Source organism: Marmota marmota, unplaced genomic scaffold, assembly GCF_001458135.2.
Source record: "Marmota marmota marmota unplaced genomic scaffold, marMar, whole genome shotgun sequence".
Taxonomy (NCBI): Eukaryota; Metazoa; Chordata; class Mammalia; order Rodentia; family Sciuridae; genus Marmota; species Marmota marmota.
The window spans coordinates 50,246,127-50,272,164 of record NW_025999990.1 but is presented as its reverse complement, the minus strand read 5'-3'; the positions used below and the strand labels follow the sequence as shown (position 1 = coordinate 50,272,164).

The window sequence follows — 26,038 nt, the reverse complement described above, 5'->3', positions numbered from 1 at the left end:
TTTTTTGTCATGCACCCCACCATGGTGTGCTGCCTCTCCACGGGACCAATCGACCATGGACTGACACCTTTGCAACTGTGGGCCAAAATAAATAACTTTTCCTCTTTTCATCTCAAGTATTCTGTTATAGTAACAGGAAGCTGACTAATGTCAGCTATGTTAACATACACAGTTAAACCTTAGCAACGTTGCTCTTTCTTGAACACTTTATCAATATCCACCCTTTTTTTTATAACATATATTCTAATCTCTAACTCCTCAATTCAAGACCCCTGTGGATTGTGAAAGTCACATCAATCTAGTAATAACCCAAAACCAAAGGAACAGTGACCTACGGAATCTCTTCCTCCACTGTCTCTGAGGCAGCATCAAGAAGCTCTGCACCTTAGACTTGCAGGCAGGCCATAGTTTGACAGATCAAGATCAGGAAAAGTCCAGATAAAAGTGGCACCCAGCTTTTGGGCCAACATGGCAATAATGGGCAGATGCTTCTGGAGAAGAAACGATAGGCTCCATGTGGTAGAACAGAGGAAACACCCTTAGCTGTGAGGGCATTCCTATGCAACTGCTGACCCTATTGGTAGATATATGATGAGCTGGAGCTCCCAGAGAACTGGGAAGGCAATATCTTCTACTCCTCTCTTTCCTTTTTGTTCCATTTTCCCTGTTTTAACCCTCTGTATTAGTCCATTTTATATAGCTATAAAAAAATATCTTATCTAAGGCTGGATACTTTATAAAGAAAAGAGATATATCTGGTCACAGTTTGGAAGTGTCTAAGTCCAAAATCAGGGGGCCCTGTATTCCTCACACCATGGCAGAGAATTTAGAAGAGAAACAGCAGTAAGCAGAATAGTCATATGGAGAGACAGGAAGACAGAAAGACTCCAAAGCCAGGTTGCTCTTTTTGTAACCCACTCTCACAGGAACTACAAAGTTCCTTTAGAACTACATTAACCCTTTCCAAGGAAGATGCTCCCGATGACATGATCACCTTCTACTGGTCCCACCTCTCAATATGGCTACACTAGGAACCAAGCTTCCAGGATATGAACCTTCAGGGGACACCCAAACCATATCCAAAGCCCTGTGTCACCTGTAGCCACATGAATTATGTAAGTCTTCAAATATTAATTATAGTCTTTGTTTTTCTATTTTTCCAGGTGACTCTGAAAACCTCTGGGACCATCCAATTTAAAACAACAATGATAAGGAAAATGTTCTCAGTAAGGTCTAGTGGGAAGGTAAAATGTCTGACTCCTTCTAGGTACAAATAGGTTTTCATTCTTAACAGTACGTCAGTGTTTCTTAAAAAATGCGCACATACATAATACAACGAATAACTTTACATCAAGAAGCAGGGTGCTAAGCATTCAGCTTGGGGTTCCACTGCTGTTGTGATACTGCTAAGAATAAAGTTTAAAAACAGGGGTGGGGGTAGCAGGCAGAGAGACGTACACAGGAGCACCGGGACATAGAGGCACGGCACCCACAGGGTGGTGTTCATGTCTCCTCCCCCATTCTCCCTGCCTCCTCTGCTCAAAGGCACAGTGAAGATTTTCAGATGCTGAATTCATCTTCCTTACTTGTGGAAGAAAGCAGCTGTCAGCCACGGTTTTTAAAAATCAGTATATTTCGGGCTATTATCTGTAGTTTTCAAAATAGACATGGTCCAATTAAATTTTCTGAAATTGTTTCTCTCTTTCTTTATGCACAGAATACCTCCAGCCTGGTGCCTAAATATAATCACAAGCAGCCAGAATTTTTTTAAAAAATTTTAAAAAACTAGCACTCTTGCGATTTTGTTAATTCTTGCTTATTTCTTTTCCCCCAAATAAAAGTAAATCCTAACAGATCTAAATAAAAAGCATAGGCTGGCTTGCATGTTCTCCAACAGCACTCAAACATACAGCAAGGAAGCCGTTGTGTGTGCTTTAGGATACTTCTGAGCCTCTGGTCTTGGAGTTTTCAATCTGTTCTATCTAATTTGGGGGGTCAGGGAGCAGGGGTCTTAATTAGTGCCTAGCTCACTTGTTGGCCTTGAGATCCTCCCTCCCTCTGTCCCCTGGCACGCTGCTTCTTAGAGCTCTCGGATCTAATTCTGCACCAACGCTTAATAAGGTTGTAGAGATTTCATACAACTAGGAGTGTTGCTCGCAAATTAACCAATCCATTAACACTCCAGCAAAGAAACAATTCCAGAGGAAGAGCCAGCCAGAGGAGGATGAGAAGACAACCGGCAAAGGGAACAATCTGCTTAAAATCACACGCTGGGACGTTCACGCCCACCTTTGTATGTTTTATACCTTTCAGAGCAAAGAGAAACCGAGGTAAATTGTGACATCAGGAAATCTCCCTCTGATACTGTTCAGCTTCAGAAAGTAGGAACTGAGTGTCACTCTGTCAGTTCATTTTGCAAAATCACCCCAGCTCTTTACTGAGTTTATATACTCATAGATTCAATGCTTATTAAACTGTTTTTAAATAACTTTCATCATAAGGTGGATATATGAACACATTGAAGAACTCTAGTAAACACAGAAAAGTCAAAAGAAAGCAAAAACACCAACAAATCCACTGTCTAGAAATAAGCACTGTTAATATTTTGGTTTGTTTTGTAGGCATTGCCACAGATACGTCAATAAACATTTTAGATAATTCAATAAGATTGGCATTGCTCTATGCTCATGGCTTCCATCACGAGTTCTACCCTGCTTCAGGGTACTGTGATTGCCTACACGTTTGCTTTGTCACCATCCTTAGTGGCCATCTGGCAGTCTTACATGGACATGCCCTGATTTCATGCCTTCCTGCTGCTGGGTGTTTAGGTTGCTTCCAATATTTTTACTTCTCCAAACAATGCCTTCAGGAAGATGCACCCATGTTATTCTTCATACACTGTTTACTCTTATTTTCTTGGGATAAATTTATCATATTTAGATAAAATTCCACTAAGCTTCTTAGGGCCTTGCTATGTTGCTGAGTCTGGCTTTGAACTCACAGTCCTCCTGCCTCAGCTCCCTGAGCCACTGAAATTACAGGCCTGTGCCACCATACCCGGCTCCACTATGTTCTTTATGCATCCTAATGGAGCATCTTTCCACTCTCCAGGTGTGTGTGGGCTCTCAGGACCTCTGTTTTATATGATCCATTGCTCAGGAAACAGCCACTGATCACTGGATTGCCCTCCATGAACTACCAGTTTATAAAATACATCAAAATATCCTTATATACAAAAATTACTAAAATACTCACTAGATGCTACCTTTTTATTTCCTGAAAGACAACTGAACTTGACTAACTGGACTTGACAATAGCAGGAAGGGTCAGCACCCTTCCCAGTGCTTCCTTATCTCCCTCAGTGCCACAGAAGCTCTGCCAATGCTGTTCAGAACTCTCAGCAACCTGAGCTCTGGCTTTCCTCAGGGCTTGCACAAACCACTTGACCAGTGTTCGAGGCCCAAGAAATGAGACGCCACCACCACCAGATCCCAGAGAGAAACAGTAGAAAGACCACATAAAACAAAGAGCTGAATCCCAAATAATAAGTGGCACAAGGACACGGGGGACATTGTAAGTATCTACAGAGCTCTGTGTACGTCTTGTTCTCTCAGAATCCTGGAACAGAATGAGAATTCAACGTGAACCTGTCTATTATCCAGAAGATTTAGTTCATAATGAGAAACTCCGTGTGTTGCAGAATTCTTTCCTGTTCAATGAATAGTTTACCCCATTGTTGAGAGTTCAGCTAATTACAGTCAGTCCTTGGTATCCATGGGTTCTGCACCCATGGATACAATCAACCTCAGGTTGAAAATATTCAGGAAAGAAAATATACACAGTTTCTTTTTTCCTGTCACTATTCCCTTATAAATACCACATTTATACCATACTACATTTTATTAGGAATTATAAGTCATCTAGAGATGATTTCAAGTATATGGGAGGATGTGCATAGGGTTATATGCAAATACTAGGTAGGCTCTTTCACACAAGATACTTGAGCATGTGCCAACTTTGGTTATCCTCTGGGGTCCTGCAACCAATATCTTACAGATACTGAGAATTGACTGTGCTAACTTATAAGCAAAGTCTAACATCTAAATTATTTTTTAAGTTGTAATTACCTGTCTTGATTTCGGAAGGGGTAATTGAAGCAGAGAGGCATAAAATATTTGCTAAAGTCATAGACCAAGACCAGAACTGAAGAAGAGTTCCCCTTGATTTCTGTTTCTTGGAGGTCACACTTTCCAACACTACGGTCTCCATCGAGAAGGATCAAGACTACAGTCCCCACAACCACAGGGCCTGCTCTTCCTGTCCAGGGTAAGTGTTAAAGTCCCCATGGGGCCACACTGTGTGGGTGCAGGAAAATTCAGAAGTATGCAGCAATGTTAGGTCATGGGAAACCAGTGTTTCTCCATTCCCACGTGCCCTTTCTCAAAAGGTCTCACCTCTTCCATGTTTCCATCCAAGAAGCTTAGGTCTTTGCTAAATTACTGAAGTTGGCTTGAAACTCATGATCAGGACTCCTGCCTTAGCCTCCAGAACCACTGTATTACAGGTGTGCACCATCACACCCAGCTAGTATGCTTTCTAATTTAATCTTCATTCTACAGTAACTCATAAGTTTAGGTGTTCATTTTATTGTATTTAGATAAATTAATGAGAATCAGAATAGATTTGTAATGGTTTTATAACTTATTACAAATATAATTCTTTTAAGTATACGTTATTTTAAAATTGGCTCAACCACTTTAAGTAATCTGTCATTTCGTTTTAGCATTTTAAGAATTTTTCCTCAAAATGCAAATTTAAACTTATTTGAAATTTAAAACAACTTTTTCTGATAGAAAGTGAGGCTGGTTTGACTGACAGCTTTGATGAAGACTGCTTTGCGAATCAGATGATATGGTAGATATTTCTCACTCACTGATTAGCCTGAATTTTTTCTTTACATATAGGATACATTGTAACAATATAAATAATAGCATTATAAATATATATATGTATTATACATATATTTAAAATACACATTTACTAACATACAAAGAAATTAACATTATTTTTGTTTTCACAACCATTTCTAGACATTCCTGTGTTAAACAAGGTGCTTTTAAGTTAAAAAAAATAACAGGTGTAATTAACAGTAATTGATGAATCTTGGCAAAGCTCTTGGCGAGCTTCCCAGCAAATAAGATGGTGCATGACTGGACAAGGAATTCTTTAGAGACGAGTTAGTTTCCAGCTTTTTGTTTTCAATAATTTTGAGAATGAAACTAATCAAATGTCAACTTATAAATAATTTTTGATGCCAAATCAAGTGTGAATTTTGGCATGCAATTTGAAAACTACCCTAAGAAGTAACATTGCCACAGCAAAAATCCTTACAATTCTATTTATTTATATAAACAAAGTTGCTCAGCACATATTTATAAAAATGAACAATGGAAACAGAATTGGCACTTCATTCAGTATAATTCTAGCAATAAATAACACCAATTCACAGACATATGAACTAATTTCTTCAAAGCCCAATTGATTTCTGAAGTACTTTTCCAATACAGTTTAACAATGATTCAATTGTACACTAATAATTGGAGTGATCATTCAACTGGATAAAATTTAGCACTTAAAGCTTTATGCACCAAAGAAGTTTAAATTTCCATTTTATATATACTTTTGCTGAAGAGAAGTTTGGTAAATAATAAGTAGAAGATTCCAAACCTGAACATGTTACAATATGATACAGTTCTATGAAGAAATAAAAGTAAAATGCCTGTTCAAGGAGAAAAATTAAGGAGGTAAAATAAAAAATAAAAGCTTGGGGCTGGGGATGTGGCTCAAGCGGTAGCGCGCTTGCCTGGCATGTGTGCGGCCTGGGTTCGATCCTCAGCACCACATACAAAACAAAGATGTTGTGTCCGCCGATAACTAAAAAATAAATATTAAAATTCTCTCTCCCTCTCTCTATCTCTATCTCTCTCACTCTCTCTTTAAAAAAAATAAATAAAAATAAAAGCTTGTTCATGAATTTTTAAATGGACAATGGATGGTATCAAGTTCTTGGGTACCCAGCTTCTCTGTCTGATAGACATCTTTAAAAGATCTTTGTAAAAGTTTTATTTTAAGATGCAATGTTTACCATAGAGTTTATGTTCTCTCCTCTGAACTGTAAAAAACAGGATAAAAATTTCAGATGTGAACTTATCAAAGTGCAAGGAAGTGCCTAGTTTTTAAAAATTCTTTTACAGAATACAGAAGCATGAAAGTCAGAAGCCTACCCAGTACCACTGCCCAAAGACCTCAGATCTTAGCCTTGGCCATTAGCTCCCTGAAAGACGCCATACAGCAAGGTTCCATACAGCAGTAACTATTCCATTTTGCTACTGACAACCACAGTTATTTTTGTTGATGTTGTTAGGATGCACTACAGTCTCCAGAATGAGCAAACCTATCCATTGACTCTGTTTGAAAAATCATCCTCCAAATTGAAGAGACCAACTTTATAAGTATCCTGAGAGCTGGTGTCCTGCAGTTCTTAGTCTGCTATTCAGGTGACAATATTCTTTGCAGCTGAGCCATCCATCCACCCTTACCAGACTCTTGCCTAACCAGTCAAAACAGAAGCATGCAAAAAGGTCTAGGATCTCAAAACAGGATCAGGTTAAGCTCCCTGGGTATACATCATAATACTAACTCTGTCTGATACAAACAAAGCACTACATTCAGGGTGAGTATCCAGTACCCAAAATGCTTGAAACCTGAAATGCGTTCATTTTGAATTTTTTTAGATTTTGGAATACCTGCATACATGGAATGAGAGATCTTGGTGATGGGAATAAAGTGTAAACATAAAATTTACTTCTGTTTCATGTGCATCTTTAACATGCTGCCTAAAGGTAATTTTTACACTATTTTCCACATGCCTACATCTTGACTGCAACCCACCACCTGAGGTCAGGTGTAAAATCTTGCACTGTGGCATCATGTCAGGACTCAAATAGTTTTGGATCTGGAAGCATTTCAGATTTCAGGTTTTGGCATTTGAGATGCTCAACCAGCTGCATCATTTAGTGGCTTCAGGATCATGTTAATGAAGTTCAAAACTCAGCTTTGTCTTCTACCATGTACTTGATGTTGGTCACTTTGCACTGAAAGTGCAATGAAATGTTGAAATAAATGTAAGATCGGTTGCTCTTCTGTCACATTGCACTGCTATGTTTAAGGACTAATGTGCTGACTAAAAACAAAGCAGAGCCTGAGCAGGTCTCTCATTACCAGCTCACTCCATCTGGACCTGCACTCACTGTGCCATCCACATCCTGCAGAGGAGAAAGGTGATGACAAGTGGCCTGTCTTCTGATAATTCCACCACAAGAGGAGCAGCAATGGTTCAGTGGGACGAACGCACCTGTTTAAAGCTCAATATTACAGAACACAGAGAAGGAGGAAGGAAAAGAAAGGAGAAAATGAAAGCCCAGGAGCTTGATATCAGGCATAGAAATAAAAGAACAGTCAAGTTTTTAACTCAGGAACTCCTCACAAAACCATGCACACCAACTTCTGGCCAAATTCCAATCCTGTGCACAGTCATCTTTTAATATAGCAGAAAATACGTCTGCCTGGGGACAGAAGGAAAGGGAGCCAAGGCACCAACAATGCCATCTTCTAGTTTAAAAACTAAGTGAAAACTATTTAAAATTTTCTCTTCCCTCCAGTTTCCTAGGCCCACCCATTCTACATCTATCTAAGCAAATAATCACTACTCTCAAAAACTCACCCACTTCAAAAGCATCTCATTTTAAGAACAAAACATTAAGAGGAACATCTAAAGATTTGGTCTGCCTCTTCTCTCTGAATAGTACCCAAATAATGCTGCATGCCTCGTGGGCAACACCTAGTGCCCAAGCACATGCTAAAAACCTCTGGGCTCAGTAGCTAACCCCTGGAGGGCCCTCCCTACAGTTTTCTAGAGGCTTCCTTCCTCCAGACTGGACTTCAAGCTCCCTATTCAAGTCAGCCCTAGAAAGGGAGATGCCACCCCCTCCCTCTTTAATTTCCATACTATTTTTATTTAAGAATAGAAGGGTCAGCTGACCTGGTTTTTTAATGTCATTAGGCATTTTTTCCTTTAAATATTTTTAGTTGTAGATGGGCACAATACCTTTATTTTATTTATTTAGTTTTATGTAGTGCTAAGGATTGAACCCAGCATATCTCATGTGCTAGGCAAATGTTCTGCCACTGAGCTACAACCCCAACCTAACATGTATTTTTCTGTGAGCTCCTTACAGGGTCTTCTTGGGACAGCTTTACATCCTCAATATCCAGCAAAGGCCCAGAGTATGGACCTCAACAAAGGATTCATAAACCAGTCTTTGCCTGCAAAAGGCACAGGCACCTCTTAGGGTGGGAGGATGCATTCCTATCTCATTTCGCTCTTAGCATTAGACAAGTATTATTTCTGGAAGAGAATATACCTTGCAAACAAATCTTTTTTTCTTTCGTTCTTCTTCTTTATTTTATTTTTTTTTTAGTTGTCCATGGACCTTCATTTCATTTATTTATATGTGGTGCTGAGAATCGAACCCAGCACCTTGCACATGCCAGGCAAGCACTCTGCCACTGAGCTACACCCCCAGCCCACAAATCTTGAATATTCTTCCAATCACTGAGGATTTCTTCCCACTGTGTTCAGTTTTGGATTATTAAACTGAGGTATGGAAGAACAACCTCAAGGTAGGAGGCATGGCCCAGGATAGAACCAATAAAAGAAAAAAAATGTCAACTTAATAGCAATTTCCCATTTATAAAAAAATGGAGAACAATCACCTGGTGGCTCCTGGTTTATGTATCTGAACTAATGCAGACTTAGGAAGAGGGTGGGAAGGGCAGAATGAGGGGCACATGTGCTGGCTCAAAGCTGAAACCCTAAGCAGCCAGGCCCAGGACAGTGTGCTCAAAAGCTGAGAAAGCAACTTTTCAAATTATTTCACATGATCTGCATAAACTTTTTATGTGCTTAAAATAATAATATCCATCTACTTTGCTCTTCTAAGACAAAAATCACAATTAAGCTGGGGCATAGCTCAGTGGGAGAGCACTTGTCTAGCATGTATGAGGCCCTGGTTTCCATCCCTAGCCCTGCAGAAAAAGAGAAAAAGAAAAAGAACACAATTAAGACTCTTGACACAAATCTAAGTAATTATATATAAATCTGCATTTGTTGAAGATGATAAAATACTTTTAAAGAGTCTAAATCCATAAATTTTAAATAACTCACCCTGAAAAAAATGCCAATATGCTCTTCATAGTCATTTATTCTACTTTTTTGGTTTTTGTGATGTTGGTGGTTAAACCCGGGCCTTCATAGGTGGCAGGCAAGCACCTCACCACTGAGCCACAGACTCAGCCCTGCACTTTTGTTAACGCACAATTTATTTTGATATAATTCTCCCCAGTGATACTGCCAAAAGAAATGATCTAAATAAAGTAAATAACTTGTGGACTATTATATGTACCAAATAGTTCTTTTTCCTGGTGAATACATCTACATAGTAAACAATGGATTATTTTAAATCCTTCAAATATGGATTTACATGCTTCTTTACTTTTGTTAAACCTCAAAAGACCACGTGTCCTAGAGAAGGTAATGTTAACTCCCAGGGCCTACTCACCCCCCTCTTAAAATAAATTATCACTGACCTTAGAAGCACTGTTCCTCCATAATCACTAATGCAAGATTTTACACCCTTTACCTTAATCAGATATTCAGATGCAAAACACAAGAAATCACAAAAATCTAATTTTATCTAGAGGATTTGAAACCAAAGAAGGTAACATTCTGCCCTCCTCTGCTCATGAAAAACATGAATAAATCTCAATTCAATTAATTTTATTCAAGTTCCTAAGAAACTAAGTACTATTCCTTCTAATTAACTATTTCAGAGAGATGTAAAATAGTATTAAGTACATTGCAATACTGGGCTATGACAATTTTACAATTGTTTTTAACATCGACATGAGAAATTGTACTAAATGTAAAGCCATGGTTCCAAATTATAACGTCTGCTTTTGGGTTCAACAGGTGGAGACAGGAACACAACCCATAAAGAGAAGTATGCTTTGGGATCCAAAATCAGCTGTGCCCACTGTCTGAAAAACATCCTGAAATGTGTTAGAGGTTCAGTTCCTTAAACCCTTACAATGCCAATAAAACCCTGCAATGCTATTGTCTCCTTATACGATAGTTTTGGGAGAGTAAGTAAATGATATATAAAGAACCTAGCACCTAGGTGGCATGCAACTGTCATATTTTCTTTTCCCTTGCTCCAGGTATATGAGGAAAAATAGCAAGTTCATGAATCAGAATTAGAAATAGAAGAAACATTGTGACCGGGATAAACCATACTCTCTGGGGCTTGCAGACAGAAAGGGAATGGCTCAAGTTTATTCTGTGGTCACAGGGCTCTGGTAGTGATAATAGCAGCTAAGCTACAGCAGGCACTGTGTTTTTCACAGGATGGCCAGGAAAGCATTGCTCCCATTTCACAGATAAACAACTGTGCCTACAGTCTAGTGGGGCCCTGTGACTCACAACTGGAAATGTGCACATCTACAATGAGAACTAGATTTAATCGGGCTATTATCACACCTTCCCCTAGCCCCAGAGACACAAGGTTTGTAAGAGTCTCTGGAGCAAACCCATGAACCACATGGCATTGGATGACCCTATTTACAAACAAGCAACCGAGTTCACTGGGGGTCAACAACTTCCCTCTTCAGATGACAGTAAGTGGCAAAGTTGAAACCTCAATGCAAGTCTTTGGAGCCCAAATTCTTGTTTTTCATGCTGCCAGCAATTTCCTAACTGTATTCTATAAGGCAGAAGCATCTCAGATAATATGCACTAGATCCAACAGATCCTTGTATAAGGCCCAAGACTCCATCTCTCCTTGCACCTACACCCTTTACCATGTGGCTTTCCAATCTCCCACACCAAGGAGTGAAATCTGTCTGCACCTTTGATTCTAGGCTAGCCTTGGGACTGGCTCTGGCCAGAATGAGGGGTAGACACAAGGTACCCTTCCCAAGCATGAGCCAGGAAGCCCTGGTGCACTTCTCCTGTTCTCTTTGGAAATTTTGCCAGGTGGAGAATCATACAGCACATGGAAGGATACCCGGGTGGCTCAGCCAAGGCCATCCCAGCCAAGCAACCCCAAAACTTCATGACAGCCCAGCCAACATCAGCTGAGTGGACACTACACAAAGTATACCAAGCCCAACTTACATCAGCAGAACCACCATGGAACATGAAAAGCAGTAAATTGTTCTAAGTCTATAGATTTGGGGATAGTCTGTTAGCTAATATAACATGTTCATAGCTATATTGATTATAAAGTTACAAAGACTTGGAGAGTCTTTTCTTTTTTCACATAAAATGCTGCTTAACCAAATGATCTGTATGTTTTTCTACCTACATAAAATTTGGCATAACCCAAAGATTTTGACACTTTAAGCAATAAATTGGGGAACTACTCAAGAAGGGTATAAGAATCTCTGTACCCACTCCAGTGTTCTAATCTTTAGCAAGCAATGAATGTGTTCCATGGTGTTATTAAGAAGTAAAAGAAAAGCACACACACCAAAGTCCTATTGGGAACACTGACTCAAATGGCAAGATTTGGAACTCATTTATTTTCTGCCACCTCCACCCTGTTCCAAAAAGATTTAGTGCATTTATAATGATGCATAAAATACAGCAGATATATTAGAATGAGGTGAGAGAAATGAAGAGGAGGCTAAGAATCAAGCAGGGAAAAACCCCCAGAAACCAGGATCTACAGAGTGATGACTGCCTGGAATGGTTCGTTGCCCTTTTGCCTGTACCCACCCTCTTGCAGGGGGAGTAGCCAGTTTTTCTTGGAGCTCATTCACAGGCGCAATGTGTTCCTCTGGGGAATGGAATCTCTCTTCCCACTGGGCTTGGACTTTGATGAGTTAGCCTGGAACTCCTCAGAAATATCAGAGACAGGAAAGATGAGTAGAGAAGAAGACTTAGAATCTGATGATACAATCTGATGACAGTGTTGAACCCTTGGGACCAGCCCTGCTAGCCCATGACCGTCTCTCTTACAATAGCCAACAAATTCTCTGTCAGATGTAGGCCTGCTTTGTCTGAGTTTGCTGCTCAATTTAAAAGTCCATTGTACTTTGGGGTGGGGCTGTAGTTCAGTGGAAGAGTGCTTGCCTAGCACAGGTTCAATCCTCAGCACCACATATAAATAAATAAATAAATAAAGCTATAAAAAAAGTGCACTGTACTTTGATGCATAACTAAATAAAACCAAAAAAATTTAAAAAAAAAAAAAAGTTCTGGGGCTGGGGTTGTGGCTCAGTGGTAGAGCACTCACCTAGCATGTACAAGATGCTGGTTTAATCCTCAGCACCACATAAAAATAGATAAATAAAATAAAAGTATTTTTAAAAGTTCTAACTATGACAACATACATTTCAAACTGTCTTTCTACAAGCCCACAGAAAGAGGAAGACTTGGTGGGTTGTAACATTCACTGTGTTCCTGAAAAGAAACTGTCCAAGAGATTCACCTCTTTTCCTAGAACTAAGGTCCAGAAAGAAACCTTCTCAGAAGGTCATCATACAGATTTTAAATTATGCAATACAATATCACTCAACAAAACAACTAACAACACCACATTTTTAATGCATTTCCTTAAAGCACACTTAATACAGGCAGAAGGTATCACAGCAATGCATAAGTTAAGCAAAGAAAAGTCTGTGTGTATACGGGAGACTTTCTGGAGAGGGAGAAATGACAACAGTACATGTACCCTCTGCTCAGATGACCTGGATTGGTCAGGAGTGCAGGCAACCTGACCTCCCAAAGCCTCTATAGATCCTCTAGCCAAGTTTTTATTAACTAAAGAGCAGTAATAAATTTGAGAATATCGTATCTTCACAGGATGGGACCTAGCACATAATTAGTGTTCAATATCTGATAAAAAAATTATTACCATCAATTATAAGCCCTTGAAATACAGCTTACTTATGTTGTCAAAATTTATGTAGAGAACCACAGAGCTACTACTACAAAACTTTTGGTGGCTCTGTGAATGGTGACTACATTGTTAATCACAGGCAGAGTAAACTTCTCTTGCAGGCATCTTTGCAGGACCAACCTATGGTAAATGTGCCAAGCATCAAAAGTCCTACAAACAGCCTTTCAGCACCCACTTCCTCTTAGCAAGCCACCTTGTGCTCTGTCAGGTACACTCTCAAATAGTTCCCCATGTTCTACACAGTTCTCCCATCCTCACCCAGCAAAAATGGCCCATGGATCCAGGGACCATTCTCTTAAACAGTGATTTTGACAAATTAATTTGAACTAAGATGCAAATACCTGACAATCTTCATGCTCTTTAAGTGAATGGAGAGACCCTTATAGATCTTTGAATCAAATGTCTTCATTTTACAAGTGAGAAATCTGAATCCAAAGAAGTCAATGTATCAAAGTGACATCCTGTTAGAGATGTCATATAAAAGAATACTTAATGAGCCACCTTTCCCAGAGACTGCATTTTGACAAGCACCATTCTTCCTTGACCAAAATGATAAGGAAGTGGAAATTTCAAGTGCTTACAGACTGGTACATTCATTTTGAGGTCTATGAGACTTCTAGGAACTCAAAACATCTATGCTTACAGGGCCCCTAAGGCAAATGATTCCACAGTGTCCATATGTTTCACTGAACATGAAATAAAGGAATAAGTTCTAGAAAATAATCTTCCCCAAAATACTTTGCAGATTATCTTGTCTCATGATCTTCCCTGAATGAGTCATCTCAAAATGCAGCTCAGACCTGCAAATTTAGAGATCTAAAATCATCAGTGTTCTGATTACCCTGAACTGTCCTTATTCTTTCATTATACCGTCCCCAAATTCCAGACTGATATCACATTTACTAAAGGCCACTGAGTTGGAAGATAAAACATAAAATACTTTCTTTCATAATTAATTTTCTCTTTCTGACATCAGAAAGTCTCTGCTTCAAACTCTCAGGTCAATCAAACAGTATGTAAGAATTCATGAGTGACACTCATGCTTTCTTATATCCAGTCAGAGAAGACTAGTTAATCCTGCACAAGGGCAAGGCCCCTATGAGTCACTGCTATTCTCCTACCTTAGTAGCTATTCCATTTGAACGAGCAGCAACATCACCTGGAATGCTTCTTTAGCAGTTTCTGTGGTCACTCCAGAGTTCCCCACTTGGTAGGTCTCTGAGGGCCAGGACTCTGCATTCTTAACAAACACTTCAAAAGGATCCAATGCCAGTGTCCAACACTGCCTTCCACAGCACTGAGCAGTACTGGCTTTCCATGGTGCCAATTTGATTATTTTGCTAATTTGGAGGGAGTTGTTTACAAGTGTTTTCTTATAAAACATAATACTGGCCATATGCTTGTAACTGATATACATACATAACTACACATGCATGCATATATGTCAATTATACAACCTCCCAGAACCACAACCATTAAAGTCTTGGACCTAGAGAAGGGGATCCAGGAGTTTGAACCACATGAAATATTGCCAATATTCAACCTTTTTTAATTTATAAAAAATGAGTTCATGCAGCTAAACCTACAACCTGCATGGAATGGCTGTTACAATACACACAGCCAGTCACTTCAAGAAGCCCCCCCTCATGCCATGCACTTCAGTGTTTACATTATACCTGCAAGGTGTTTTTCCAGAAAAGACAACCAAAGCTCAGTGAAATGAAATAATGCACCAAGGCCACACAATTACTCAGAAGTAGAAACAATTCTAAACCAAGAAGGTGATCAGACCAGGATATTCTGCCTTTCTGTCTGCGCCCTAGGGCCCCCAATACTGCCTGGACCTCCACAGATTCCTGCCTCTTTCTCTCTGGAGAGGCCACACCCACAACCCCCTAAGGGTCAACAACAAAGGATCCCTAACAGTCAGGCTCTCAGGGCTCTCTGCCCTCTGAGCATTGCTTGAAAGAAAGGGAGAGGCTCTTTAAAAACCCACATAAGATGCAAATGGAAACTGACAGTGAGACTAGAGAAAAAACTTCCATAACATAATGTCTGTGCTCAGAACAGGATACCCTCAAAATCTGGCACTTTGGTCTGCTAAGTACTGTAACTAATGGACAATAGAAGACCTAGATTTCAGAAGTGGGGTCTCTCTGCACTTCTGCTTCCTACCTTTCTCCCTCAAAGCAAGTCAGAGAAACCAGAATTCCTCTTCCCCAAGGTGAGCCACAGAAACTAGAACCTCTCTCCCCAAATCTCCTCAAATCCCCAAATCTCTCCCCAAAGGTCACTCTCTTCCTTCTCCACCATCATTTGGAGGGGTCCTACCACATACCTGCAGGAAGGAATGCCACACAGGCCAAAAAGAATCTGAACAGACCGGTCCTGCTGCATTTCCCATCACCATCCATTACTATTAGATCAGACCATCCATTGAACTGCAATTCTACAAGACATCCATTCCTCAGCAAAAAACAGGCAGTTTTCTCTGGGTCTTCATTGCCAAAGGCTCTCTTGTCCCCTCAAACTTTAAGTCAATAAATGTGTGATGCTCTTCTCCTCTTAACATGTCTTTTGTTATGGAAGTATCTTCCATGACTTCTGTGCCACACCTTTCCGCCCCTGGAGTCTACACATGACACAATGCCAACTGATACCTGTGCCCTGACTCACTGCGGAAATTTCACACCATACTTAGCAGTCAAGCTTCAAAAGTCAAGGAAGTAGAAAACACAGTTTATGAGATTGTTGTCAAAGTTGCCTTTTTTTATTAAGTTTTATCACCTGGGAGGTACCCACTGAATGAAAAGCAAGGAGAGCATGCCTGCTACAATAAAGATGAGCCCGACGTTATCAAGCTGCCATCTGAGCTCCGGGTAGGTGTAATTAATTTCATTCTATATCTGAAATAAAAGGCAGCAGAGACAGTATATATTATTCTCTATGATGGAACCCGCTTGTGGTGATATCACAGTTCCTTTAATATCCCGATGACTAAATCAAATCCTCCTAGAATAGAATCATGATAAATCTGCTGCACACTAAAACTCATTTTTTAGTGATCAGTATTATATCAAAATTCTATTTTATAGCAACAACTGACTTATAATTCTTATATGAGATGAAATTACAGGCTTACATATTTAAATAACAGTTTTCCCTTTAAATTTAGTGACTGAGTCCCTGTTCACCCGAAAAATGCACAGGACAATAAGTCCACACCTGGTTCTTATTGTTAAGGTTTTGGAAAATGCTTTTTAAAAGTCACAATGGATAGAAAGGAGAAAACAAAAAAAAAAAATCAGTAAGCTTAAGTAATTTGGTATTTTTCCTCTCCAAGGGAACTTTACTCACTAATACTCATTCATTCAACAAGTATTATTGAGTACTACATGCTAGTCAGCAATTTGACTTTGTACATCATCAGTACTTTTTTTAAAGGAATACTTAATTCTATACCTAGGCAGAATATGAGGCTTCAATTTCAAGTATTTGGTTATTACATGAGGTAAAGTTCTTCAAGTTATTCAAAAGCAAGAAGAAAGTTCAAATATGAGGCTCCAATAAAACAGATTTTCCATAGGGTGTGGTTTTTCAGATCACAAAAGATTTCCTTTTCCCTCTGTCTCAGGCCCGCCTGTGAACCCACTGTGATCCCACAGCAAGAAGCAGGGAGATGCAGGAGGCCTCTGACTTCCAGGGGAACCCAAACTAAAACATATTCTTTTCATTGTATGCAATAAATCTGCTTTCTGCATATTGAATAGGAGAAAAAGATTAAAATGAATATTCACTCATCTGAAAACAAACTGATGCTCTATAAGCTTTTATGCTTTGCAGCCCATAAAAAGTAAATGCTTTGCTTCAGCTTAGGCAGTTGCACGTTGAGATAAATCATTGTTAAACAGTAGCCTGTTCCTTCCCGGGAGATTCTAAAACCTTAGCAGTTGTGACAAGTCTCTAGATTCTTCACTCTCTTCAATTGCTCCTATGTGTCCTCAATCTTCAGTCTTTTAGCCTGTGATGCCATTTCCCTCCCCAGAGCCCCAGTCCTGGTAAACCACAGCCTGCTTCCATGGGGTTCCAAGCCAGGGCCCAACATTTGTGCTCCACAAAAAAGTTCAATACCTCATTAGTCTGCTGAGTTTAAAGAAGGAAAAAAAAATGACTGAATCAGATTTCCATGCAAATTCTAATGATTTCTTGAATTATATACTTAAATCCTCAGTGTCCGAGAAGTAATCTCTTACAGATGTCAACACAGTATATATATATATATATATATATATATATATCTGCTTCCTAAAGATTGTCCACACCTATACAAAGCCATTCACTCCACTGCTTTTGCTGGTCTACCACAAGAGGAAACCAGAGGTGAACATGAACTCCTACTTGGTCAGCAAATAAAGACTACCTATTCTCATTCTAACCCTGTCTTATAGACTAGCAGCAACATATTATACAGCCAAAAAAAGAAAAGAAAAAAATGAGTAAGATTATTGCAGAGGAGTGTAAAGTTGTATTTGGGTGAGTGCTGAATCACAACAAACTATACCATAGTTAGTACTAACAGAACTACGGCTTTCACTAAAGAATTTAATTATACAATTAGGAGTTGGAGATACACATACAAACAGTTGAGGTCCACTGGCATCCCATTCTTTAGCTGTTAATGAATCAAGTTCAGAAAGTCTTCTATGGAAAAGGCCAGACCTTTCCTGGCTCAGGCAGGTGGGTTTAGGGATGCAGCTACACCTAGTGATCAGCTTTGGATGACAGCAGAAGGAACAGGCAGCAGGAGGCTAGCCGGCCTGTGTCAAGCACTCTGAAACAATTTCTCTCTCAAAGTCTCAGTCTTGCTGAATGCATTTCAGGTAAATCCATTAAATGAACAACACAATCAATTTTATTTATCCAGAGTGTTAAGTGACAGAGATGCCGTAACACTCTTTTGTGGCTAACAGAAAAACGGGGCTCTAATTCAGGCTGTACGTTGTTAGTACTTTGGACGTGAAATGAAAAATCCTTTATTTTTTTATCTGGAAGAGTATATTTCCAAAGTTTCATATTTCCATGTTAAAACTCCAACTTTTATACAAATTAATTTTTCCAGTCTTTCCTAAAAAATGTCCCTGTTTCCTTATGTTTGAGTAGATCTAGAAATTCTTAATAGATGGGCAACTTTTCAAAGTGTGTCAACTACGTCTTCCTTATCTTTGCCTATTTCTACATCATTAATGGGATTTATAAACAGTAATTGAGAAAGAAATATTAACTTGATCTAAAGGCATTATTTCATTTCATTTTACTTTTTAAAAATATTTTATTAGTTCTTAGTGGACCTTTATTTATTTTTATGTGGTTCTGAAAATAGAACCCAGTGCCTCACACATGCTAGGCAAGCCCTCTACCACTAAGCCACAACCCCAGCCCTAAAGGCATTATTTTAATAAGCACATTGGGTTACACCATTATTACAACAACTCAAAAAATATCTTCTAGCTGGGCTCAGTGGAGCACATCTGGAATACCAGAGGCTCTAGGGGCTAAGACAGAAGGATCACAAGTTCAAAGACAGCCTCAGCAACTTAGCAACACCCTGTCTTAAAATAAAAAAAGAAGAAAAACTAGGGATGTGGCTCTGTGATTAAGCACCCCTGGGTTTAATCCCTGGTACCAAAAAGAAAAAAAAATTCTATACCAAGTATCAATGTGGAGAAATTTCCAATAAATATTACATCAAATTTTAATTAGAATTTTATACTCACTACAGGAAGCTTTTTGTATTATAGTTTCACAACTGGTTGAATCAATATCTTCCTCAGGGAAGACTATTGTTCAAAGTACTATACTAGTGGTCTCATCTAAGTCACAGCACAATCACATGGCCATTTCCAGAATTCTGTCAGTGCTTGTCAAGAGGGCAATTGGTGAATGAATGAACGCACATTCTCTTTTTACCCTTGTCCTCTTTTGGCTCCGATGAAGGGAGTCTGATAATTAAGGGTTCATACAACAGTGTAAACTATCCCTGACTTCTTAAATTATCCCTGACTTCTCAAACTTCGAGGCACCTCAGAATCACCTGGAGGGCTTGTTTTAACAGAGTGCGAAGACTCGTACCTACAGTTTTGGACTCAAGACCAGAAAATCTGCAGGTTTCACAGCCTCCTAACAGATATTGCTGTTGCTGGCCCAAAACCCACTTTTAGAACAACAGCTCTTCAAAGCATGGACACAAACCAAGGGGATGCTACTGGTCCCTGCTCTAAGGTGACAGGACATCAGAATCACTGTCCCTGGCCCTGGGCAGCAACATCTGTAAGGAGGACTCCATGTGATCCTTGTGCCCACTGTTTCGAGGTGGACAGGGGCAAACCCAGTTTCCCATCAACACTGGCCCAGTAACCCTGGCCTTCCTAAGAGCCACCAAAAACTGCCAAGGTACATGATCTACTTACAAAATTGTCACCAAGGAGGGCTTCAGAGCTGAGTCCCTTGCCTGCTAGTATCTGCAAAGCTTGTCTCACTAAAGTATACGGTTCTTTTCTACTCACACTGTTTTCTTTTTTTCTCTTCTTTCACACACCCATTCCCTTAATTATGCCCTGGCCTTGCCAGCTGCCCCCTCTTACCCCCTCCAATGGGGAGGGGGATGAATTATGGACTAGGAAGCTGGGTGACTAAATCTTTCCTCCTCCCCACCCAACACAGCCCTGTTTATTTTTCTCTGCTAGGTTTTTCATAGCTACAGCGTAAACTAAGGCTTTCTGATGACTAAACTACAAACCACCACAATATTTTAGGAACCTGAGAAACTGCATCCCCTTCTAAAGGAAGGCTTGTAGTATTGTGGATCTTTTAAAAGTACTTCATTAGTGAGTTAGACATTCATAATTAAACTATCCCTGATTTATAAAATAAGACTGTGGATATGTTCTATGCTATATTCATTAAAGTATAAGCACACTGAGATGTGAAACTGTAAATAAGTTGTAGAAAAATTGGTTTTAAAAGACTGGAATCTTAGAATAAAGTAGAGTGAATGATAGACATCACCCTTAAAGACAAAAACTTTACATTTAGAGAAATGTTGGAAACATTAAAATGTCATTAAAATGCTTGACCTCCTAACTGGAAACTATGCTCCAGAATACTTAGATAATCCATGTTCATTCTAGGAAACTTAATAAAATCTCCAACAAAAACTGAAAGGAAACCATACTCCAAAACATAGTTCCTTCATCAAATTAGATACTTAGTCTAACAGTTCCAAGAATGCATTAAGCTCTATGAAAAATTTAAAGTCACTGACTTATAGAGAATTGTTCCAGAAATGCCCAAATTCCCAAACGAACATTTCCCAGATATATGCTTCATTTGTTCAAGGTTTAAATAACCTGAGGACATGATTCAAAGTACTTGTTTTTTGAGGAAAGTTCATTTAGAATTATTCAAGTTGTATACACACTTATCTATATATCATTACATGCAGGAACTTCCTATGTGAAAAACTGTAAAATAATCCCATACTAAAACATATAATTTTCGAGATCAGAACAATTTATTGTGCTCAAGCAATTCTTTACAAACACATAACACTAAGAATGTCACAGTAATTTCCTGGCATATTTCTTTTAGGCTTGCTGATTTAAACTTGAAGTATTTGCTTCCTATCAATTATCTAGTGCACGCACCACAAAAATGTAAAATGTCATGACTGTAGTTATCTGAAAAAGAAAAATTAAATCAGAATGCTAAACAAATCTATCTCCACTCTTTTAATGGACTCTTTACAAAGTCTGTGTTATGCAATAATTTTAGGCTTATAAAAGAATTGCAAAAACAGTACAAAGAGTTCAAATACACCCTTTTCATAGCTTCCCCCAGTGTTAACATCTTACATTAGCACAGCAGAGTTAACAGAAATAAGACATCAACAGGATGTATCCAGAAGATACAAAGCTATTAACTGAGCTACAGACTTTATTCAAGGTCTGGGATGTAGCTTAGTAGTAGAGCACTTGCCTAGCATGCAAGAGGTCCTGGGTTGCATACCCAGGACTAAAGGGAAAAATAAATAAATAAATAAATATATATATATATTTCTCCAGTAGAGACCCAAATTCACAAGGTTATCCTAAGGTTTAAGGTTTAATCTATGAACTAAATGCTTAACAGAACTTAAAACAGTCACATTACAAGGTAGAACTAAACACTTCATCATATAACATATATTACAACTTGACTTTTAAGAAATGGGTCAAAACGAAATAATTTGCCAACTCTCTGAATTCTTACCATGGAGAGAGAAGTTTAAGCAAAAGTAAAATGACTTAACTTTCTTGCTCAGGTCTTATGTGCTTTGTATAAGTTATGTTTAATTAATATTCAAAGCCTTGGAAACGAAGTGAAATGGGATAGTCTACATAACAAGTTAAATACTATAAAGATTTTTAAGTTAAATGTTTACAGTTGATAAAGTCCTCCTGGGTCAAAATCTTAATTCTTTCCTCTTTCAATGAGTTTAGCACTCTGTTTCTGATGTCTGGAATCCAAAAGATGTCTAGTCCACCTCTTGAAATGATTCACTAACAATCTTCATTTCAAACCCATCCCAGAGGAGGCCAGGACAGCACTGCTGAAGGGGCACAGCAAGGTGTCTTACGCATAAATCTCAGTTAAACAAGAAACTCCCAAGTACATAAACTTCATGGTTTAGTCTATTAGGTGATCTCCAGGGAAGCCCCACAGGGAAAATGTAAGCCAAATGTAACTTTTAACAATCACTCCTCTCCTTCCTTTTATACCAGTCAATTCACACACATACCAAAAGTTTGCATATAATCCAGATTCACATTAGTAATGTATTAAATAGTGAGTGCCTGTGAGTGCTAAGGCCCTGTGTTAAGTGTGATATGGGGAACCAAGAAAGAAAAAAAAATCGATTTTGCCCTCAAGGAGCTTTCAATCTGACTCCTCTGCTTCCAAAATCTATTCCTACATTAGATGAAAAGTAGCCAACTATTGCCCTTTCCAGAAGAATCCTAAATTAAAAGAAATGTGTCAGTGTTACCCAGAGCATCAGAATTAACTTTCCCAAACATACGAAATAATAAAACTTAACTTTTGCAAAGCATGAAGTGCCTTGAACCTGTACGAACTAAAATGCAAAGTGAAGGGGAAAAAGTGTAATGAACTGCAATATCTCTGATCCTTGCACACATGAAATCTGCAAATTCAAATTTTAAATCTCAACTTTGCTAAGCAATCATTTGGATATACCCCTTCATTTCCCTTTTATGCACTAACATACCAGGATAACACTGATTTTCAAAATAAAAAAAGAAGAAACACTCTAGTTAATGGTATAATTCAAACAAATAAAAATATACATTTCCTTCAAAAGAAAAATCAGGCTAAATTTTGTAAAAGTCTATTTGGGCTTGACTGATCATTTAAATTAGCCTTAACAAGGACATAGGTCAGTGCCACAAAGTCTAAATGAGCCTTATAAAGATTCCTTTCCAGAGCTGGGGTTGTGGCTCAGCGACAGAGCGCTCACCAAGCACATGCGAGGCCCCAGGTTCCATCCTCAGCATGACATAAAAATAAATAAATAAATATAGGTATTGTGTACAACTACAACTAAAACATAAATATTTTTAAAAAATTTCTTTCCACCTCCTTGCATACAATTTAAAAATTCATTCCAATGATATATAACATAGCTTCAATTTAAACAAATACAGGCAGAGAGTTACAGATGTTAATACAATGAAAACACCACTAAGACCCTCAAAATTGGCTTCTAATGCTAATGAGTTACTAGACTTCCAAACTGGCAAGTGCAGGCCGAAATCGACATCCAATCAGACAGTCATGTAATGTTACATTAAAATCTTTGCAGCATGTGCAATTATCAGCTAAGGAAAAATTAAACACGGGGAAGGGTATTTCTCTTCAAGTTAATTGTTTGGGTTTCTTTCAAAGCTCAGGGCAATCAGCTATCTACAAGCTCCACTCCATCTCTGTCCCCTAGTCAGGGTCAGGGGTCCTGCAGCTCAGCAACATGCAAGACACAACAGAAGACTAACAGCAAAGGGTCTTGGACTCCAGGAAAGTAAAAATTGATGTTTTCATGCGCCAGAGTGCCAAATGCCTTTAATGTTTAAAATGTGCCTTTCGCTTTTAATGAAAGTCTCCATCAAAAAAAAAAAAAAAAAAGTGTCCAACTTACTCATTCCTCCCGAATAAACATAGAAACCTATTCTGCAAACCAAGTGTAAGGCCAAATAGCGGGAGGAGGTGGTTATTATTAAAAGAAAAAGAAGAAAGTCCGCCCCCACCGCTGTGCACGGACTTTAATGAAGCTCATTTAATAAGCATGGGAAAGAGTAAAGATGTTGCCAGCATTTGCCCATCCACGTGGGTCCTCCAGGTACAAAAAGGGGATCCTGGAGGTAAACCCTGGAACACCATGCTAGGTTTGGCCTCGCCCCTGACCCCCATCTCGGGTTGAAGATCCTCTCTCCACGAAGGAGCTCTTCTGTGCTCCTAAAGCCCCAGCGCGCCCGCAAGAACATGATTGCTCTTGTGCACACACTGCCAGTCCCCTCCTTCCACCTGGGACACCAGCGGCAGCCCGGCTGGGTTAACAAGTTGCCACTGGACGCGGCGCTCCACAAGGGGGCCGAGGATGAGGAGGGGGTGTCCTGTGCAGCGCAGGGCCTCGGAAGCCCGGGCATGGGTGGCTGTCACTTCCTCTACCTTCGCGGACACCTCTCTGGAACCGACAAGGAACGCTTATCTGGGCTCTCCCAAGACTCCGCGCGACCGCGGGGATCTACTGAGGTCGCCGGCCACCGCGGCAGGGATAGGCAGGGAGATCAGGGAACCGGGAAATCGCCCCCGGATCTGCAGTTAGATGAGGGTGATCAACGAGGGCGCAGCTGGACACTGGTCCCCACTGCTACTCCGGGTCGGAGGGGACAGCGCAGCGCCTACGCCCGGCGGCGGCTGCTGAGAACTTCAGGCAAAGTTTTCTGTTGTTCCTTTAGGAGCTGGCCAGGGACTCGAAGTGGCGGGCATCCAAACCGAGGCACTAACCCAGGGCGCCAAGAAAGGGGCCAGGCTGGGGGACCAGGGTCCAGGACTGGTCCTAGAAGCGAGCCAGCTCCACCGGCCCGGGTGCTCGGCGCCAGCCCTCCCTTCAGGCCCCTCGCCTTGTGCCCCGCTGACCCGCAGACACGGTGCCTGACCTGCCGCGCCCCCCTGGCCGGCCCCGACGCCCTCCTTCAACTCTCCTACCCGGGAGATTTCAGCGTCTGGGACACCCCGCTCTGACTCCTCCGCCCCAGGAGTGGCTGTGCCTACCTGAAAACGTCTCCCCTGTAGCAGTTAGCAAAAGTCCAGCCAAAGTCGCCAGGCAAGTCCCAAGTCTCCTCATGGTTCTGGGTGCACGCCCGGCCGCTCCGCGGCGGTGGCGGCCGAGGGTGGGCACGCGAAGGCGGAGGGGGGACGGGAGCTGGGGCTTCCACACAGCGAGGAGAGACGCGTAAATAGCAAAGCCTTGAACCAAANGGGGCGGGACCAGCGGCCTGCAGCTCCGCGGGCGCGGCCAAAGCGGCTCTGTCCCGGGCGCCGGACGGCAGTGTCCGGGAGCAGGACCAGCTTCACCCGGAGTCGCAGGGCCCGCGCTCCCCGGTGTCTGCGGGAAAGGCGAGCGAGATGATCGTGGAGGTTACAGAGGGCTGCGGGCTGCTCCGTGCCGCCGGCGGAGAGAAGTTGGCGGAGGCCAGGGGAAGGAGCTGGAGCCGCGGCGCTCCAGCCTGCGCCTGGGCGGCCCCGTGGGGCACAAACGCGGCTCCCCGAGCCCCCCGCACCGGCGAAGCAGGGTGCGCTTCTATGCTGCATGGTGTCTCGGCGTCCAGTGTTGGAGCCGCGGGCTGTCATGGAAGGCGGCGGTCCCTGGGTTTGAACATAAACCGTGATTTTTGTATCTGGTGCAAAGTGCTGGCCAACAGGGGAGAAAGAAAGATGGGGAGTGAATAAAAAATGTCTTGAAATATTTTAACTTGCCATTTTGAGTCTGAGATGACTCTGAGAATTTTTTTTTAAACTTCTACTGCTTCAGTAAAGGGTAAATTTTAAGCATTTTGTTTGTTATTTATTTATTTTTAATGATCCACATCTCCCTCAGAAAAAGCACATTGAACCAACTCAACAGAGCTGTAGGCTCCTGGCCTACCCACTGCAGCCAAAGAGGGCTTGGGAAGAGGTTAAATTGGAAATCAAAGTAACTGTTTGAATATCAGAATGTTCAAACTTGGCAAGAAGTCAAGTCCTTGTGGACTCCAGGGTGCTGGAGCTCTCCAGGACTGCTTCCTCCAAGAGGCATCCTCTAATCAACCCTCTTCTGCTTTATGGTACTTTGAAGACCAAATAAATATATTGACCCTCTTTCATGTTGACCAGCTCTACAGAGAGCCCCAGAACCAGCAGACAAGGATACATTGCAGGTGTCATCCTCCCAGGGTAAATTTAAAAATCCCATGATGTTTGCCTTTGCTATGGCATCCATCACTTTCTTCCTGAATTCCACTTACTAGGTCTTTATCAGACCTGCTGTTTAAAAGCTGTCTCCATATTAATAATTTTTCATCTTAATATACCTTACATCACCATGCTATTTTAGCCAAATATGTTCAGCCTTATCTTCAATGAAAAAAATGAAATTTTGAAGTCTGACAATAAGGGAAGTTTCATATTTCAAAAAAGGATCAACAAGCCAGGATGATCCAGTCTGTAACCTGGGCTTTCCATTTTGGTGAAATTGTGGCCTATACCAGAAAACAAAATTTGCTTTTTAAAGATGGTAGTGGATTTTCCAATGGAATGGTATACTAGTGAGGATCCAGATAGGAAATAAAAGCCAGTGTAGTCACGTT

The 26,038-nt window shown here is 40.5% G+C and overlaps 1 protein-coding gene across 3 annotated transcripts in view; it reads right to left on the bottom strand.

The window, feature by feature from the left end:
* Ptprm (protein tyrosine phosphatase receptor type M) overlaps positions 1-24,664 on the bottom strand; it is an 825,349-nt gene extending 800,685 nt beyond the window's left edge. For all 3 annotated transcript variants that reach the window (XM_048806549.1, XM_048806555.1, XM_048806560.1), the window contains exon 1: positions 24,465-24,664. In XM_048806549.1, coding sequence (XP_048662506.1) covers positions 24,465-24,537 — 73 coding nt within the window. In that variant the 5' untranslated portion in view covers positions 24,538-24,664. The remainder of the gene's footprint in view (positions 1-24,464) is intronic.
* Positions 24,665-26,038: the final 1,374 nt, after the last annotated feature.